The sequence below is a fragment of the Triticum aestivum genome, chromosome 3D (genome assembly GCF_018294505.1).
Source record: "Triticum aestivum cultivar Chinese Spring chromosome 3D, IWGSC CS RefSeq v2.1, whole genome shotgun sequence".
Taxonomy (NCBI): Eukaryota; Viridiplantae; Streptophyta; class Magnoliopsida; order Poales; family Poaceae; genus Triticum; species Triticum aestivum.
In genome coordinates, this window is record NC_057802.1 from 498,770,305 (window position 1) to 498,789,231 (window position 18,927).

The 18,927-nt window shown below is 44.6% G+C and overlaps 1 protein-coding gene and 1 non-coding gene across 2 annotated transcripts; one reads left to right on the top strand and one right to left on the bottom strand.

Moving 5' to 3' along the window:
- Positions 1-266: 266 nt before the first annotated feature.
- Positions 267-16,606, bottom strand: LOC123075075 (transcription initiation factor TFIID subunit 9-like). The gene is made up of 2 exons (XM_044497758.1): positions 16,285-16,606; positions 267-614 (listed from the first exon to the last, which is right to left on the bottom strand). Exons 1-2 carry the CDS (start codon positions 16,483-16,485, stop codon positions 267-269), a joined length of 549 nt encoding a protein of 182 aa, XP_044353693.1. The 5' UTR covers positions 16,486-16,606.
- Positions 16,607-16,695: 89 nt separating this feature from the next.
- TRNAS-GCU (transfer RNA serine (anticodon GCU)) lies at positions 16,696-16,777 on the top strand. The gene has a single exon. It is a non-coding gene; the product is annotated as a tRNA-Ser (tRNA).
- Positions 16,778-18,927: the final 2,150 nt, after the last annotated feature.

An 18,927-nucleotide genomic window follows, 5' to 3' on the forward strand; every position in this document is an offset into this window, starting at 1 on the left:
CAAAAGCATAATACGAACACAGTCGCAATAGAAACGCCGATTTAGCATTCAGAAACAAACGACGGGACAACTCAAGTTCGACAAGATATACAAAATCAATAAGTTGACAATAATGGACATAAATTAATTAACTAGAGGTGCACGGCTACAACTTACACTACTTGCAAGGCTGCTCCCTTTCCTCAACAATCAGCATTTTTTCATGGTGAAATAGGAGGGCGCAAGCCAGAAAGGGCTTCCCAGCAAGCTACACAAGCATCAGTTAGTTAGCCCATGTTCAACTGATCAATTGTCACTAGAGGACGCTTTGCAGCCGCGGCAGCCACCGCGTTCAGTTGGAAAGAAACCCTCTGGCTCTGGCTCTGGCTCTGATGTTGCTCGCTGCCCCTCTGATCCTGCGAATAGTTTGGACTAGGATTGGCAGGGACTGCGTCGGCTCCCTCGTTGTCATCTTTCGCTTCTTCAGTCTGAGTTGGTGGCTTCAGTGTGGGTAGAAGCTGGTAGTTTTCGCTCAACAAAGTGTCCTGCTCAGGTGGCAGAGGAATCGAGCCAGGTGGCGCAATAGACTTGGGCAGCGGGATCTTGTTCCGGCTGCGTGCCAATTCAAGGAGAACCTGTGACATCAACAAAATGACTTGTCATCCACCTATGCATACAGAGTACTTTGTGTCAGCTTGAATTTCCAGGGATCTGATAAAACATAAAACAAGCATAACCGCATGAGTTGCTCATAGCCTTTATCCACGCAAGATCTTATTTAGCTGCACCTAGCAGCTAACACGCAAGTGAGTACACTTGTGCATGCTCCTCAATCTCTAATATCTTTGTACTACCTAATATGATTCATCAACATTTTAGGTATATCTTCAGATGCCAACCACGTACACATTAAGAATCATACCCTTTTCGTTTCTTCTTGTTATAAAAGTCTAGCCATGCATTCCCAAAAAATGTTTTCTACTACGAAAATTCCGAGGAAGCCCACAGGCCACAGCAGCCACACCGGAGTTGGAATACGCTAAGAGTCTATTAAGGAAAATATATTTGTTCCCTAAGTTAAGAGTCATTTCAGTAGAACCTGCAGTCTCCCTCCCCCCCTTCTCTCTCGCGACCGCGTCCCCCCCCCCCCTCCCCCGGGCGACCGGCCGCGCGTCGGGCCTCCTCCCTACAGGCTCCCCCCTCCCTTCTTCCTTCTCGCCGCCGGCGACGGCGCCCGCGGCCGGCTTGGCCCTGGGGCTGCTGGTGGCGGCGGCCTCCCGGCCCTTCCCCTCCCGGTTGCTCTCCGGCGCGGGCGGAGCGGCTCCGGGGGTGCATCTAGGCGGCGGCGGTCTGGCGTGGCGGCGGGGCTCCGTGGCGCATGCAGGCGAGCAACTGGGCGGCGGCGCCGCCGTTGGCGGCGGGATCTGGCGTCGTCCGCTCGGCCCAGATCTGGGCCCTTCGGGCCCCATCTGGGCCTGGGCGGGCCGGCGGCGGGGATGGCTCTGGTGTGGCTTCTGGGAGGCGGGGGAGATGCGACGCGTGGCTGGGTGCCGGCGGCGACGACGCCGGCCTGCTGCCTCGCGGCCGGCGGGGCTTAACGGACCCGCTTCGGACCTGGCTGGGCCAGGGGTGGCCCGGCATGCCCCGCTGCCGCGTCCGGACGGCTACCGCGACGGTGCCGGAGGCACGGGCCTTCCGCACGTCGGCGGTGGAGGTGGTTCCCTCCCACTCGGCGTCGATGTTGCTGCTCCCGTCGTGGTGAGCTTCTCTCCGGTCCTCTTGGCCTCGTGGTGGTGTTCGTAGTGAGGCAGCGTGGGTGGCGGCGCTACTACGTTGGCGCATGGTGATGGGCGACGGTTTGGCGGTCGGTTCCGTTCGGTTGGGCGGTTGGGGTTGGAATGCGGGAGAAATCCCTGCCGGCTTCGGCCCCGACGCGGTGACACCTGCGGGTGCCACCATTCCTCCCTGGAGGGTGTCAATGGTATCCACTCCCCACCTCCCTCCGCGTGCCCGGGAAACCTGAGGACTCGTCCGGGCAGCAGCGTCGTCGGCGTTGCATCCCTTCTTGGAGGTGCTGCTTGGTACGCGGCGGATCGGAGCCTCGGTCTGTGGTGTTTTGTTTCCGATGGGCGCTGCGGTGGCGGGTCATCCGCGCTTTGCCAAGCTGCCGTGGTTGGCATTTGTTTCTTCTTCTTTTTCTCTTGATGTATTGTGCTGCTCGCCACAGCGTTATCTGTATTCGATGTTGGTTGCTTTGGAATACAAAGTAGGGGAAACCCTTTTTCGCTAATAGAACCTGCAGCAGTCATGTTCTGCAGCAGTTTGAGTTTGTACCCGTCCAGGACACCAGTCTTGAGTCGCCTATATAAAGGTCCCCTAGCTGCAGCGACTGATGCAAGTTATCAAGAAATAAGTCTTCCCTAATCACTATTCCCCCACTAGCCCGTTACCTTTCTGATCTGCGCTGGCTACGGTGCCTTGTTAACCCTCTAGCACCTTCTGGCCACAGGAATACCATCCGGTGTTTACCCTTCTGGCCACATAGTATATCTCGTCCTCGATAATAGACATAATATATCTATAGACGCTAATAAGGAAACCGAGTATTCTTGTTGTTTCCAGTTCCATCAGTAAGACGGCTGCTGCAGTATTAGCAGCAGCATATCTGCACTAACAGAAGAGGGTATTTATTTCTTGCTTGCTTCTCTTCTCAGAGGTAACATTATGTATATGGAACTACTGGTGGCACATGATTCCTAAGATTTTGGACCCTTCAGCAGATAAGCATTCAACTTTCCAAATAAGGCTGAACATTCCTAACAACACATGGACGAAATTGAACATCAATCTTCTGCCACTGGACTCTCCTTCCGTCCTCTGCTACTAGCAGCACCAAGGGATTTACCTGTCGGCACTCCCTGATTACCCACCAAACTGGCAAAAGTTCGGTCGGTTCCAACCACCTAAAGGATAAAGGAATCATCTTGGTCCTCATGGTAGGGTGCTAGAGTACTACTACTTGAGAAGATGAGAATTTGGAATTGAATCTGGGTTTAAATCCCACATTCCCTCCTATGCATTCCTTATAATATGAGTATAACACTGACTGATATGTTGGTCCCTCGGACGGCTACAAGTGTAGACAAAACGACATTCCGTTAACTGAAGGATTAAAAACCGAATCCCTTCATTGCGACTGGTGGTTTCTAACCACCATGTCTGGAGCTTTGATTGATGTGTTCTTACTAAATAATGCATTCTATTAATAAATCCACCCTTATTTGAAACTTCAAATTTCCCAAGAAATATCTCTCAGCCAAGGACCAGCAATTAACTGAAATCTCAACGGCGCACATCATTTCTTGTATGGAGATTGTTTCTTCCGCGACACATCTGCACATCCTCTACTATTCTTAGGGCCAGTTCTTTTGCAGCTTCTAGCAGCTTATTGTCAAAATAAGCTAGAAGCTGAAAAGAACTCGTTTTTAAAAAGCCAGCTTAGCTTATTTCCACCTCCTTCTTCTTCACGATGGAAAAAAGCTGGGGTCGAGCAGCTTCCCGCAGCTTCCCACAGCTTCTCACTTAAAAATGAAAGGGTATAGGGATGTGCCCCTGTTGTTTGATCTTATTACATCGAAAATGCCATCGCCCAATCCCGCACAGAACCGTCCCGCACACGAAAAAAAGTGCTCGATCCCCTCCCCAGCGCTCGATCCCCTCCCCCAGCGCTCCATCCCTCGTTCTGTCGCTCCGCCTAGGGTTCCTCCCGTCAATCGCCGCCGCTGCCGCCGGTCCTCAGGTCCTCCGCTCCTCGACGAGGCCATCTCCGGCGACATGGCCAGCGGGTAGGCCTACCCCAGCTCCCACGGTCGCAACCCCTCCCTCGGTTGCATCCCCTCTGTCCCTGGTGTCCAGCAGCAGCAGCAGCTCGTGGCCCGGTCCGGCCAGGGCTCCACTCCGGCGGACAGCGCCCCACTCCGGCGGACGGAGACCCCTTTGCCCCTCCCCTCCTCCTGGCTGTGAGCCACCAAGGTGAGCAGCTGAGCCTGTGATTTATTTTGCCAAAAGTTCATCTAGATTTGTTCCTTGAAACTGCTGAAGTATGATGTTTTCATCTAGATTAGTAGTACAATTGTTGCCCTCTGGTTGCATAGAAGAAATATTGACATGATGCATTGCTTATATATGCTACTATAAAAGCAATATCTAGATATTCTTTGTACTACATATTAATTCTCCAATTATTTTGCATTGACATGATGAGAAATAGATGAAAGCACAATGGGATAATGTGGGTCTTGGAACTTTCATTGATATTTGTGTGGAAGAAGTGAATGCCAATAACCGTGGCAAAGAAGGAACATTGACACCACTTGGATATGACAATGTGGTAAGAAAGTTTTTTGAGCGCACGAGGAGAGAATATACCAAAAAGCAATTCAAGAATAAGTGGGATGTGCTGAAAAAAGAGTATGTTGTTTGGAAGACATTAACCCAAAAGGCATCAGGCATTGGGTTTGATCCTGTTACCAAGACCATTGCGGCTAGTGATGAATGGTGGGCAAATGAGATACAGGTATACATATCGTCATATCAATTCCATTTGTTTTTACTTTTCTTTTTCTACCAATTCTTGCACTAATTTGTGATATGTTTTTTTCTTCAGAGAAATGAACTTGCCGCCAAGTTTCGATTTGCTCCACTAGAGGATGAGATCAAACTGAGTGCTATATTTGATGATATTAGTGTGACAAATGAGTACACGAGGGCGGCACCTCCCTCGTCTCAAGTTGATGCATCTCAAATTCACATTGATGATGATGATGTGGCTGGTTCAGGATGTGAAATAGATGCTACTTTTGTGACACCTAACAAAGCTAAAGGTCGAAAGAAGAGATCATGTCCTTATTCACCTAGTCCTGCGATGGTGCAAAAGATTGCAAAAGATAGTGATGATAGAATGCAATTTAAGCGTATTGCTGACCTTTGGGAAAAGAGGGAGACTAGCCGCAATTCGGCGACATCTGAAATGAAGGAGGATCCTGTGAGAGATGAGATTAAGGAGATGAAGGACATGGTGGTGAATGATGGAGGTAAACTTGGAAGTGAAGTGTATTTTCATGCTCTAGAACTCTTTACGAAGAAGGAACATCGTGATGTCTTCAGTGCACTAAAGGAGGAAGATTCAACTGTGAGGCTTGAATGGATCAACAGGGCATGGGAAACATTTATGAAAAAAAATTAGAACTTATTTGCTTTGTTGGGAACTCATTTGTAGTGTTGTGAACTTATTTGCTGTGAACCAATTTGTACTGATGTGAACTTAATTGTATTGCTGTGAACCAATCTTTGTTGTGAACTTAATTGTATTGCTGTGAACCAATTTGTACTGATGGAGCTGTGATTTGTTGTCTTGTGGACAAATGTTTATGATATTTCTATTTCTATATCACAGATGGACATCTCTGTTCAAGAGGATGAGGAGGAGGAACTTGATTTTTGCGTTGTTGCAATGGCATATTATCTTCTAAACAAAGAAAGGCTGCCATATGGACCTAGGAGAGCACCAATGATGACAGGATTGCAGTGGGTGGAAGAGAAGGATAAGCAACCACAAATATTCTACTCTATGTTCAGGATGCGAAGGTCTGTGTTCTACTCACTACATGACATTTTAGTTGAAAAGTATGGTTTAAAGTCAACTTGCAACATGACAAGCAAGGAGGCATTAGCACAGTTCTTGTGGACTTTGGGGTCACGCCAGACCACCGACAATGTCGCCGATCGATTTGAACACAGTCGGTCTACCATCAACAAAAAATTTAAGGAGGTCTTGTTCTGTGTCTACCGTATGGCCGGAGATTACATTCAACCGAAAGATCGATCTTTCACCCAAGTTCATGACTCGCTTAAAAAAACAAGATTTTGGCCTCACTTCAAGGATGCCATTGGGGCAATAGATGGAACACACATTGAATGTGTTGTGCCTGCAAGTGAGCAACCCAAGTATCGCAACAGGAAAGGTTCGACAACTCAGAATGTCATGGCAATTTGCGATTTTGATATGAGATTTACATTTGTTGTTGCTGGATGGCCTGGATCTGTTCATGACACACGTGTACTCAATGATGCACAAGCTGAATATTCCTATTTTCCACACCCTCCGGACGGTATGTACATGCATTCTTCTCCTCTAATGTTTTGCGTGAACTAATTAGTTTTGGTCATCTTTATTATCAATGCAGGAAAATATTATCTTGTTGACTCTGGATATCCAAACAGAGTTGGATATCTAGCACCATACAAAGGACAACGCTACCATGTACCAGATTTCCAACAAGTACCGCCGCGAGGAAGATATGAGACCTTCAATCATATACATTCATCACTACGGAACGTCATCGAACGATCGTTCGGTATTCTAAAGATGAAATGGAGAATCCTCCTCGGCATCACACGGTACAAACCTGCTACGCAAACAAAGATCATTACTGCATGCGCGTGTCTTCATAACTTCATTCGTGAGAGCAAACTAAGTGATCAACATTTTGACATGGTTGAGAGTGGATCTTATGCTCATGAAGAGAGCCTTTCTCATCACCATGCACCCATTGATGATGGTACTATGGGTTCCATCCGTGATGCGATTGCTACAAGTGTTTTCCCTTGATGGTTAGCTCTAGGGTGTACGCTTTTGTTGGGATAACCATGTAATAATTTACAGATCTTTTTTATTCAGTACTTATTCTCAAGAACTCGTACTACATGAGACAGTGATGCATGTATGGCATTCGTATGCGACAAAATGATCTTCCTTACGTTTGATTATAACATGTTGTGGTGTTTTACAGTCAAATTTATGTTCATATGGGCAACAATGATAAAAAATATAGCGCAATATCGTTTGATCTGAACAATAGTGTAGTCCAAGGGTATTACAGACTTTTCACTGATCATATCACAGAAGCTGAAAAAACTGGCACTGAAAAGAACTGGCTAGCTTATTATCTGGAGCTTATTTCCACAGCAGCTTATCTTGAGCTTATTTCCATAGGAGCTTATTTCCACAGCACAGCTCAAAAGAACTGGCCCTTACTATTTCCCCAACTGGAGTCCACAACATTACTCCGTCTGAATCTGATAGGTTCATAGGAGATTGTTTCGTCATTCACCAAGTGAAGAAGGTAGCAGCAGAGCTGTTGCGCGTCGTGCACCAGGTCGTATGATGAAGCTACGGAACCTAGTAAATTTCGGAATCTAGCGAAGATAATAGGACGCGACTAGGCGGTGCCCGAGCGCCAAGTCGCGGGAGCGAGCGCTCTCCCGTAAAAGGAAAGAACACCCACGCGTCCTGCGGGGACACCTAGAGAAGGAAAACGCCAAGTCCCATGTGCTTACGTTATATATCCCACCTGCATTTATTAGGGGATCAAAAACTTTAAAAAGCTGTAACTTTTGATTCGAGTGTCAAAATTCATATCCGTTTTGAAAACCGTTAGGTTTCTCGCGACGAGTTCTTCAAAACTAGATCCCATATGAGTAGGTTTCGACCTTTCCGAGCAACTTTGTGTGCTACAGAGGCAACTTTAGTGTTACAGGAAAGCAACTCCTTTTTTCTCGTAGTATGACTATTTATCAACGGATGATCCTTCTAAGTTGGTTACCATGACTACTAATTGAGTAGCTACACCTCTAAGTCGTTTATCATAAGGACAACTCCAACGCGGATCACCAAATCGCACCAAATGTCGGGATCGGCCTCTCTAGACACTTTTAACCATCCAATGACGGCCACCTAATTTGTTTGAACAAGTCTGTATGTCTGAAATCGTCCAAACCGAACGACGAGGGGGCGTTCTCAGAGCCCCTCAACGTCCATTGCTCCCTCCGACATCGTGTCAGATCACGTCTCCTCAGACGACAAAGAGGAGCAAAATCCGCCCCTCCTAGTCAAGGTCCCCGTGATGGACAAAGAGTCTGCACTACAAATGGAGATGCTAACCCAACGGTCAAACTCCGACCGTTGTCTGATGATGCCCTCTCCGCCGCTCCCGAGCAAACACGACGTCCAAAACTAGATGACGCGTAAAGGAGGAGACGTTGTCCCCACTGAGCCAACCATTTTTGTTGTAACAAGGAGGTGGCAACAACAACTTCGAATATTGATAAATGCAGACACATGTGGAAAAGACTACGTTCATCCAACAGAGCCTGTTGGGGGTAGAAAAAAAAAACAACTATGTGACTTATATGCACTTGAGTTGTACTTAAAAAAACCAAGAACCTTTGGGGTGTTTTTGTGCAACTGCAATGCATTCATCAGACAACTCGTGTGTAGTCCCAGTCTGACTTGGTATATAGATAAAGCGGCAATATGTAGAAAAGACTAAAGCTCACCAGGCAACTCGTGTGTAGTCCAAGCATGAAGAACTCCACAGTTCTTCTTGGACACCTAGGCAGTAGCAGAGGAGAAAACACACATGCGCACACACATACACATAGTCATATGCCTCAGATTTCTAGCTAGGAAACCTGACCAGTTACACTCGCTCCCCTCTAATGTCACACCAAGGGATTCCCGGGGAGAGGAAAATCTTGACTCCGCCTCTATGACTCAAACTTAATTACAGGTATCTAAAACCTTTAGATATTTACCAAATAATGGTCTTGGTAAATGTTTATGTTGATGAGGATTGGGCAACTGGATACATGGTTTTAGGACAAATATTTATTGACTGTGGCCAACTGGATACTTGGTTTTAGGCAACAGTATGATTGATTGTGGGCAGCAATGACACCTGAAAAGGGATAAAGAACATACACATGTTCATTTTTGGTGGGTTCATAAATAAATTTAATCCCCTAAAAACACTTAACAGTTTTAGTTACGTCCCCATGACCAACTCCACTCTGCTCCCCTTCTATGATTATTCGCCAAGTATTTACGATCATACTCGAGGAGATAAATTCTTGATTCATATCTATGACACAAACTTGAAAAGTATCTAAAGCCTTTACATATTAGCCAAATTATGGTCTTGGTACTGTTTCTGTTCATGAGGATTGGGCAAACTGGATACATGGTTTTAGACAATTGTATGGTTGATTGTGGGCAACTAGATACATGGTTTTAGACAACTGCATGGTTGATTGTGGGCAACTAGATACATGGTTTTAGGCAACATTTTTGTTAATTATAGGCAACTATGACATCTAAAAAGGTATAAAGAATATGCACATGTTCATTTTTAGGGGGTCACAAATAAACTTAATCCCCTAAAAACACTTCGTGGTTTTAGTTATGTCCCGATGACCAGCTCCACACTGCTCCTCCTCTATGATCATTCACCTAATATTTACGATCATACCAAGGGATCCAACCCTGAGGAGATGAAATTCTTGATGCATCTCTATGACACAATCTTGATTGAAAAAGGGTATCTAAACCTATACATATAAGCCAAATTGTGGTCTTGGTAATGTTGCTGTTCATAGAATTGGGCAACTGGATACATAGTTCTAGGCAACTATATAGTTGATATTTGGCTACTGTGACTACCTATTAACTTTGGTGCTACATGAACCACCTTGTTGCCATGTTACCTAGCATGATTACCTGTCAACTCAATGCTTTTATAAAGTTGGCTATCATAACGTCAAGTTGCCTAGCGTCACCTATGAAGTTACATCCGACTATTTTTTTCTCAGGCAACTTGGGTGCCACAGAGAGGCAACTTTTGTACTACAGTAAGCAACTTTCAGTTACGATGTGTGTCATGGTGACCTATCATCCCAATGTTTTTTTGAGTTGGCTACAATGGGTACCAAATTGCGTAGCATCCCCTGTAAGTTGCCTACCATGACGACCCATCAACTTTGGTGCTACATGAAGCACTTTGTTGCTAGGTCGTCTATCATGACTACCTATCAACTCAATGCTCTTATAAAGTTGGCTATCATGATCGTCAAGTTGCCCAGCGTCACCTATGAAGTAAGTTTCAACGAACTATTTTTTTTGTCAGGCAACTTTGGTCCCACGGAGAGGCAACTTGTGTACTACAATACGCAACTTTTGGTTAGGCTATGTATCCTGGCCACCTATCATCCTGATGTTTTTTGAGTTGGCTACGATGACTACCAAAGCATCACCTGTAAGTTGCATTCCTAACTTCCATACAACTAATTTCTAGTACGCTATAAGCATCTTAGCTTTAGAAGTAGATAATCCTTAGCAACAACATCAACTTTTGAAGGTATTGTAGGCAACTAATTATCGATAGCATGCAAATGAGAGTCAATGATATCCAACTGTTTAGCAATGGCAGGCAACTTATTAGTCATAGTAGGCAACTGAGCATCGACAATAGGCAACTTCGTACTATATTAGGCGTGGATTTTGGGCAACTTGTGCATCTTTAGGCAACCGAGAGTCATCCACAATATGCTATCTTGAGTGGATCTTTGGGCAACTCATGCCAGCATCTCGGCAACTACCTATCATACGTTGGGCAAATTTTGGGCGAAACCACAACACTTGCGGAGCGGATCTCCAGGCAACTCACGCCACTCTCTCTTGCAACTAACTATCGTGTGTTGGGCTCTTCCCTCGTCCAACTCCTGTTCGACCTCCGTATGCAACATCAGTCCACCTCGTCCCCGTGCATCTCGCGGTTTGTCGACTCCCCCAAAAGCCACGAAGGCCCAACCCCCGATCCACAAAACACTCGATTTGTCCCAACCCCCTTTATCTCACACACGATTGGCGGGCGAAACACCGGCCGAACCCACGACTTCACGCATGGGCGGTGCTTCACCCCCGGCTCTTGCTCTGCTTCGTTCGGCTCTCGGGAGTGGATCTCTGGGCAACTCGTGACAACATCTCTAGCAACTACCTATCAAGTGTTGGGTAAGCTTTTGTGCGAAGAAAACAAAAAGACGTGGCTATGGAGCGCTTGCGCGCTCGTTTGCAAGATTGAGCATACCTGCTGTTTTGGGAAAGAAAGGAAAGGAATCAGAGGATACGACAGAAAAAGGAAAGAACAGAGCGCACCCACCCGAACCACCTGGTCCCGCTCTCCCCTCCCTTTCTCCGGTTACCACCACTAAGCCCCAAATCCTCCATCCTATCGTCCTTTTTCCTCCCGTTCTCACTAAACCCTCTCCACAATCCTCTCTCCTTCAGATCTAGAAAGATCTGCAATCATGGCGCCTTCTCCCCGCCTCAAACTCGTCAGTCTAGTTGCAACAAAAAATAGGTCAAAACCTGCACACCCCTTCCACCCCCTTTCACTTGTTCTAATTACTGGGAATACTTGAACAGCAAAAAATTAGGTTGATGATTAGTAAAAACATGGTTTGGCTCCTTCCACACATAGATAAGTGGTTGGAACAAAACACATTTCCATGTAAGAACTTGAAAAGAAAGCTAGCAAAAAGCTAGGCAACTACGTACTCCAAGTAGAAAACCTAGAAAAACAGTTCTTGCATGCATGGATTGTTTTCAAAACAGTTATACCACATGAGGCAACTTTACCTATGATTTCAGGCAACTTGTATTTAACTTGAAGCAACTATTATCAAAAGGACTGCTGCCCATATCAAAGAAAGTTCCTTGCAATAAAAATATAATGCATCCCCTGTGCAGAAGTAAAAACATGCACCAACTTTTCCGGTGATTTCAGACAACTCATGCTAAAATTTGAAGCAACTAGTGTTGGGCATAAAGAAGGGGGGATGCTGCTTCTATAAGCTCCTTACAATAATATCAGGCAACCCTTCTACAAAAAAACAAAGAACCACAAAAACAGCAAGTAGAGGGCATAATATATAGGTGGCAGTAACACACACACACAACACACACACACACATAGGTGGCAGTACCGTATATATGTGCATTATATACACAAGTGAAAACAAAAAAGGACACGGTCGCATAATATCGAAGTGGACTAGCCGTAGGTTCACATGGTTGTTATTTTCTTTCATGACACGGAACCTAACACACAAAGTGAACTGAAGAAAAGACTTCACACACCACTAGGTTCTCCACCACGCCTTCAAGAAGTCATCGCGCTATAACCTCTGTGGCAAAAGAGAAAGCAAATAAAAATGTATTGATGTTTGGTGTAAAAATGTGTTGAAGAAGAAAAAAAAGAACATCTATATAGAAAATGCAACAAAATCTGACAATCAGTAAATAATCTAGAAAATATGGAACACAAAATTTCCCCTATTGCTGACTATGTGTTGTGCAATCTGTTTCTCTTATAGGTTGCCCAAAAATACCATAAACTTGCCTGTAAACTCTGCAAAAGTTGCCCCTAATCCTTCCAATAGTTGCCTCTTTTATGTAAGCCTGGTTGCCTACCGATAGTTACCAATTTCCAATGCATGTTCATGTAATGCAAAAACTTGTTCTTGCAAAAAAAAAGCAACTCCCCCATAGCAAACTATCTTGCTCTCATATATATGTAAGAATTTATTTTGTGTGGATGGTCCAGCACACAGAAAGCTTACGCAACGGCTTATCATGATTGTGTCTCGTTCGATGCAACTCACCTTACAATCATGTATAACTTGGGGATACACAAAATATGAAATGATAGAGGGGAAATAAAAGCTGTAAAATAAAACAACAACAAAAATAAGCAATTATATTCTCTAACACAGGCAACCATAGTCTGATTCATGGGCAACTATTAAAACACAAAATGTGATATCCAACTAGGCCATTGTTCTATGGGCAAAACTTACACATAAATTTTCCTTATCCCATCCTTCTTGAAACTGCCTTGATGAGATTACATTTCCCAGACTTTTGCCCCACGGAAGAACAACTGGTGTTCCCCTCGTCCATATATATTACTGTCCCACACATTCTTAGACAAGTTTTGATGTGAACTGAGCAACTCCATATTACCATATATGTTTTGATCCAACTTAATCTGCTACTGCGTTTTTTTAATGACAGCAAAAAGCCGATGTGCTCTGTTTTGGGATTGATTGGGGCATTTAACTAAAAAAATACATGTGATATGTGTGATGAGGTGAGTTAGGGTTTAGGCACCTAAAAATCATCTATTATTCAATCACCACCCCTATTCCCTCCGAAAAAGTTAAGTCGACTGAGCAAATCCCTCTATCAAAAAATGATGCAACTCCCTACTGCTTGAACTTTTAGAATTACCTCATGTGCACCTTTCTTTGCCCGTTTAACCTCACTTCCTCCTTCAACTTCATCAACCTCCCGGGTTGAGTTTTGCTTTGTGCGGCCATGCTTGCGTCCGACAGTGCTAATCCATGGCGCCAACTGGTTCTTTGGAAAATAAGATTATGTCAAACAAAAAGAAGCATGGGTGATATGTGTAAAAAAAGGTATCTCAAAACCCACATGTAACCCCTGTTGTTTTGCCATTTCACCTCGCGCATCATTGGCATCATCGACCCTTTTTTCTTTTGCGTGCCATTCTGGAAACAAAGAAAAAAACACACATGATGAGCGTCAAAACAAAAAAGTAAGCAACTAGCATACGCTTCTTGGGCAACAACTATACCCCCCTAAACAAACACATAATTAATGAAAGAACACAAAAAAGTTAAGCAACTAGCATAGACTACTTGGGCAACTACTGTACACCCCCTAACCCACCCTATGCAAATTCTCAAAATTGTTAGAAGTTCATAAACAGAAGCCATAGGTTCCACCCCCCCCCACCCCCCGCGCGCGCTACATAAACACAACTCATTTGTTGAGACGCTCCTTTACAGCTCGGCACTACGCCTATACATGAAAATATATTCATCAGAGTAGTTACACTTCTCCCATGTTGCCTTAACCAGAGCTATTTGGCAAATCGATCAATCTCCGGTGACTAGTGAGAAGTTATTCTAATCCAACTAGGAGCAGGTCTCTGGCACTAAAAAGTTCAATATTCATCCTTGTTCATCTGGCTCAAAACCATCCCACCTCAACCTCCCTATCTACTCCCTCCTTACTTAAAAAATCTGAGCAACTGCTACTTAAGTTGAGAGCAACTCATACCGCATTGCCAATAACTCTTGTATTTCAACTATCTCGCCTTGTCTCTCACTCCAGTCTGCTCAACAAGTATGTCGCCACCACCACTGCCATGCTCGTGCTTAGCTCTGGCGACGCCACCATGACCTGCCCCTACCCAAGCCTCCTCACAGCACAAAAATCTCTCCCCATGCAAAAATCAATAAGCAAACCCCGCCACCGCCGCACCCCTCATGCACTACCCCCATGACAATGCCGCATCAGCTAAGAAAGGAATAACAGCCACCCCTACCCGCATGTCGTTCAAACAACCATGGACCCCACCCACCGACCACAAAAATCATCGAGCCGCTGGTCTCGATTTGGCTGCCGCGTGGGTCAATACAAGTTGCCGTCGTGCCCCCGTTCGGTTGCGCGGCCGCACAACCGAGTCATCCCCCAAAACGTCCAGCAAAAATATCGAATTGAACACGGGGAAAAGTGGGCGTAGGGTTTAACTCTGTGTCGCCGCCGATTTGCGCCCATGGTCGGCTCTCGCGATGAAGAATCCTGGTGAAAATCACAACCAAACTCGCTGAAACCCTCGCTTCATCGTTGTCGGAGAGAAATGGGGAAGAAGAGCACTTGTCTAAAAACTGAAGCAACTAGAATGCCAAAAAAATCATCATGATAAAAATCAATACAATCTCCATGCAAAAACACTGATTTCATTTCCTAAAAGTAGTAGAGAAAACTAACTGCATTCAGATGATTTTCTTTTTTGTGTGCACAAGAACAGTCGAGTACCACAGTCCCTGATAGACTTCCCGAAAAACAACTCCAGGTTGCAAATTTGAAGCAACTTTACTTCAATTGTAGGCAACTCATGCTAAAAAGTGAAACAACTAGAATGCACAAAAAAATCTTGGTGGTAAAATCAATATAATCTCCCAGTAAAAACACTGATTTCACTTCCTAAAAGTAGTCAAAAAAACTAGCTGCATTCAGATGATGCTCTTTTTTGCACAAGAACAGTCAGGTACCACAGTTCCCCGATAGACTTTTCCCAAAAAACAACTCCATGTTGCAAATTTGAAGCAACTTTACTTCAACTATAGACAACTCATGCTAAAAAGTGAAGCAACTATAATGCACAAAAAAATCTTGGTGGTAAAAATCAATACAATCTCCGTAAAAACACTGATTCCATTTCCTAGAAGTAGTAAAAAGCACACACATAGGTTTATCCAACTTGTGGTATTTTTGCAGGCAACTATGTGCGAAAAGTATGAACACCTTCTATCAATCGACTTAATCAGTAGAAAATAATTACTCATGTTCATTTTGCTAGAGAAAATGTGTCAATCCATCGAGCCATCCATCTAACCCATGTCAGGGGCACTTGAGCAACACAAGACCTGATCTAGTTGAGAAATTAGTACATAATAATTGAGCAACACATGAACGAATCTGCTCTCCTCACCACTCTGTTCTTCTACTTGAGAAACTGAAACTAGTAGACACATCTATCAAGCTGGACTCATACTTGAGGATGTAGCAGCAACACACAAACCTAACCAGTGAGTTGAGGAAGTGAGCAGGGATGAGGAAAGAGAGAGACGAACCTTGGGTGCCGCTGATGGATCTGCCCCTTCCTAGGCGAGAAGGATGGTCGCAGGGATCCGCTGTCATGTGTGCTGGATAGGAGAGAAGTCAAGGTGAGGGCCGCCAAATCCAAGCGAACAGAGGGTGGGGGGAGAGGCGGGGTACCTTAAATTGCTTCATGGAACTAGGGGTCGGAGCAGAGGAACCTCCATAGGCGGGTGGCAAAGCTTGGGGTACAAGTGACGGCAACCATGGCAGATCTGGACCTGGTCGTCGTGGTCGATCTCCCTCTCCTGGTGAGGGAAGGAAGAGAGGGTGGGAGACGAGATGAGGAAGAGAGACGGTGGGGAAGATGGCAGTTATTGTCTCCACGGAAGGCTAGGAGACCGTGGCGCTGCTCCTCTGTCTCCGCGGCCGACGGGCACGCCGGGCTCCTCCGGTCCAACACCTCCCGCTCGACCTCCGAGCATCGACGCCGACGCCTTTCCTTCTTCGCCGCCTCATCACTGATCGGACTAGACGGAGACAAGAAAAAGGGGGATCGGCATATGTTTTTCCCCTGAAGAGGAAGATAGCGAAGCGGTGGTCGCTAACTCTTGTCGTGTAGCGCGTGCGCTCGAGACGATGAACCAGCGCAGCTGCGCGACTAAGAATTCAGGAAGATAATATGCTAGGGTTTTTGGTGAGATTTGTAGTACTCATACCTCGCGGGGCGGCGGCTGGGAGAAGGAGAAGTTGACCTTGGCCTGGATGGCGAGGCGGACGTCGTCGGCGTCGAGCTGGGGCTTGGCTGCGTGGTCAGCGTAGACCTGGGCGTCGCCGAGCACGTCCCCGACGTAGCGGTAGGCTAGGTCCAGGAACTGGTGCTCGACGCGCGGCTCGTACTCGCCCTCGCCGAGCCCCATCGACCGGAGGAGCTCCCGCACCACGCGCGCGTCGCGAGGCTCGTCCGGGCAGGAGGCTCCTCCCGCCGCCGCCGCCGTGGACGGAAGCGATGGCCGCACGCCGCCGCTGTCTGATTGTTGTGTCTTGGCTGGTGGAGGTTTCGGGGAACGAATCGGGGTCAGATGTCGTCTTGTTTTATATAAGTGAGAAGTAGCACTAGATACAAGAATGACGCTTTGGCCGAGTGGTTAAGGCGTGTGCCTGCTAAGTACATGGGGTTTCCCCGCGAGAGTTCGAATCTCTCAGGCGTCGTGTTTTTTTTTCATTTTTTTCTGTCTCATTTCATCTACTTCATTTTTCTCTCTGTCTTATTTCTATCTACTCTATTTTCTCTGTGTATTATTTATCTATTTTCCGTGAAAGTTTTTTCCTTAATTCCCAGGCGTGGATTTTTTAAAGGGACATTCACATTTATGCCTCTAACTCGAACCCACTACTCGAAATTACCCCTAACTTTTTGATGTGCGCAAATTTGCACCTAAAAATATTTTAGGTCGCAAGAATGCCCTTCCATCTGGTCAAAGTTGTTTTTCCCTTTCATAACAAATTCACATGAACCCAAAAGAATGCAAAATAAGAATCTCTCAGGCGTCGTCATTTTTTTCATTTTTTTTCTCTGTCTTATTTCATCTACTTCATTTTTTTCTCTGTCTTATTTCTATCTACTCTATTTTCTCTGTGTCTTATTTATCTATTTTCCGTGAAAGTTTTTTCCTTAACTCCCAGGCGTGGAAAGGGACATTCACATTTATGCCTCTAACTCGAACCCACTACTCGAAATTACCCCTAACTTTTTGATGTGCTCAAATTTGCACCTAAAAATATTTTAGGTCGCAAGAATGCCCTTCCATCTGGTCAAAGTTGTTTTTCCCTTTCATAACAAATTCACATGAACCCAAAAGAATGCAAAATAAGAATCTCTCAGGCGTCGTCATTTTTTTCATTTTTTTTCTCTGTCTTATTTCATCTACTTCATTTTTTTCTCTGTCTTATTTCTATCTACTCTATTTTCTCTGTGTCTTATTTATCTATTTTCCGTGAAAGTTTTTTCCTTAACTCCCAGGCGTGGATTTTTTAAAGGGACATTCACATTTATGCCTCTAACTCGAACCCACTACTCGAAATTACCCCTAAATTTTTTATATGCGCAAATTTGCACCTAATATTTTCTAGTGCTTATAGCATTAAAAAATTATTTAGGATGAATGCAAATAAATGCACGTGTAGGTGATGAACGTAAATGACATGTGCGTGTAGGTGATATTCTTATGAACATTTTCATATCGTATTTGTGTTTTTCTAAGTTCATATGAATTTTCAAAGTTTTGGTCAAACAAGTTTGACAAGCTGGAAGGGCATTCAGGATTTCTGGGGACCTAAAATGCTTTTTGGGACAAATTTGAGCACATCAAAAAATTATGGGTAACTCTAGGAGTAGACGCAACTTAGGGGCATAAATGCAAATGTCCCTTTGTTTTGAATTCATTTCTCTGGCATATTTCTCTATACTCAAGTGTTTTTACTCTTTTTCTCTGTCTTATTTCATTCTACTCCATTTTTCTCTCTGTTCTATCTACTCCATTTTCCCTCTGTCTTATTTTTTTTCATGAACGGATATTTTACCCCAAGGCATCAACATTTTTTATTCTCTGGCTTATTTCTCTATACTCAAGTTTTTTTACTCCAAGATTGACTCATGATGATGTGTTCATATGTTTTGTTATAGCTACTTGCTGGTACTAACATGTCTTTCTTGTTAGAATTTAGCAATCATTTTAGTGGTGGGCTGAAACATCATAAAATAGGTTTCCTCCGTAAGAAAAATATTATTTCCTCTGTTTTATTTACTCTGCATTTTAGAGTTGGCTGAAGTCAAACTTCTAAAAGTTTGACCAAATTTATAGAAAAGAATATAAATATTTACCATAACAAATCTATATGATGTGGAAGTACATTCAATAATTAATCTAATGGTGTTGATTTGTTATTGTATATTTTAATATTTTTGTCTATAAACTTTGTCAAAGTTTACAAAGTCTGACTTTGACCAAAGCTAATACGCGGAGTAAATAAAAACGGAGGGAGTATAATATTACAAGCCCATACTCCAAGGCAATATATTTTTGAATTTAATTCCCTGGCCTATATCTCTATACTCAAGTTTTTTTTAACTCCAATTGACTCGTGCCGATGAGCGGGCGGCAGGGGTTGGTTTGGACGGGGCAACTTGTAGGAGTGGAAGAGCGTCGAGGGAAAGTTCCCTCCCACCAAGCTCGGGTTGGTTTTTGCTATACGCAAAAACGGAGGTTGATATTCTATATATACGGTTTGGGACGCTGGTTTGCAGTTTACCGCAAAATAAAATTACAATACAACCGGTTTTACCGTGTCTGACTTGGATG

Excerpts from the sequence above, each read along its gene's own strand:
- LOC123075075 (XM_044497758.1), bottom strand. The coding sequence starts at position 16,485 with ATGGGGCTCGGCGAGGGCGAGTACGAGCCGCGCGTCGAGCACCAGTTC. Across the intron at positions 615-16,284 it reads CCCAGCCGCCGCCCCGCGAG|GTTCTCCTTGAATTGGCACG; the intron begins GTATGAGTACTA and ends TTGATGTCACAG.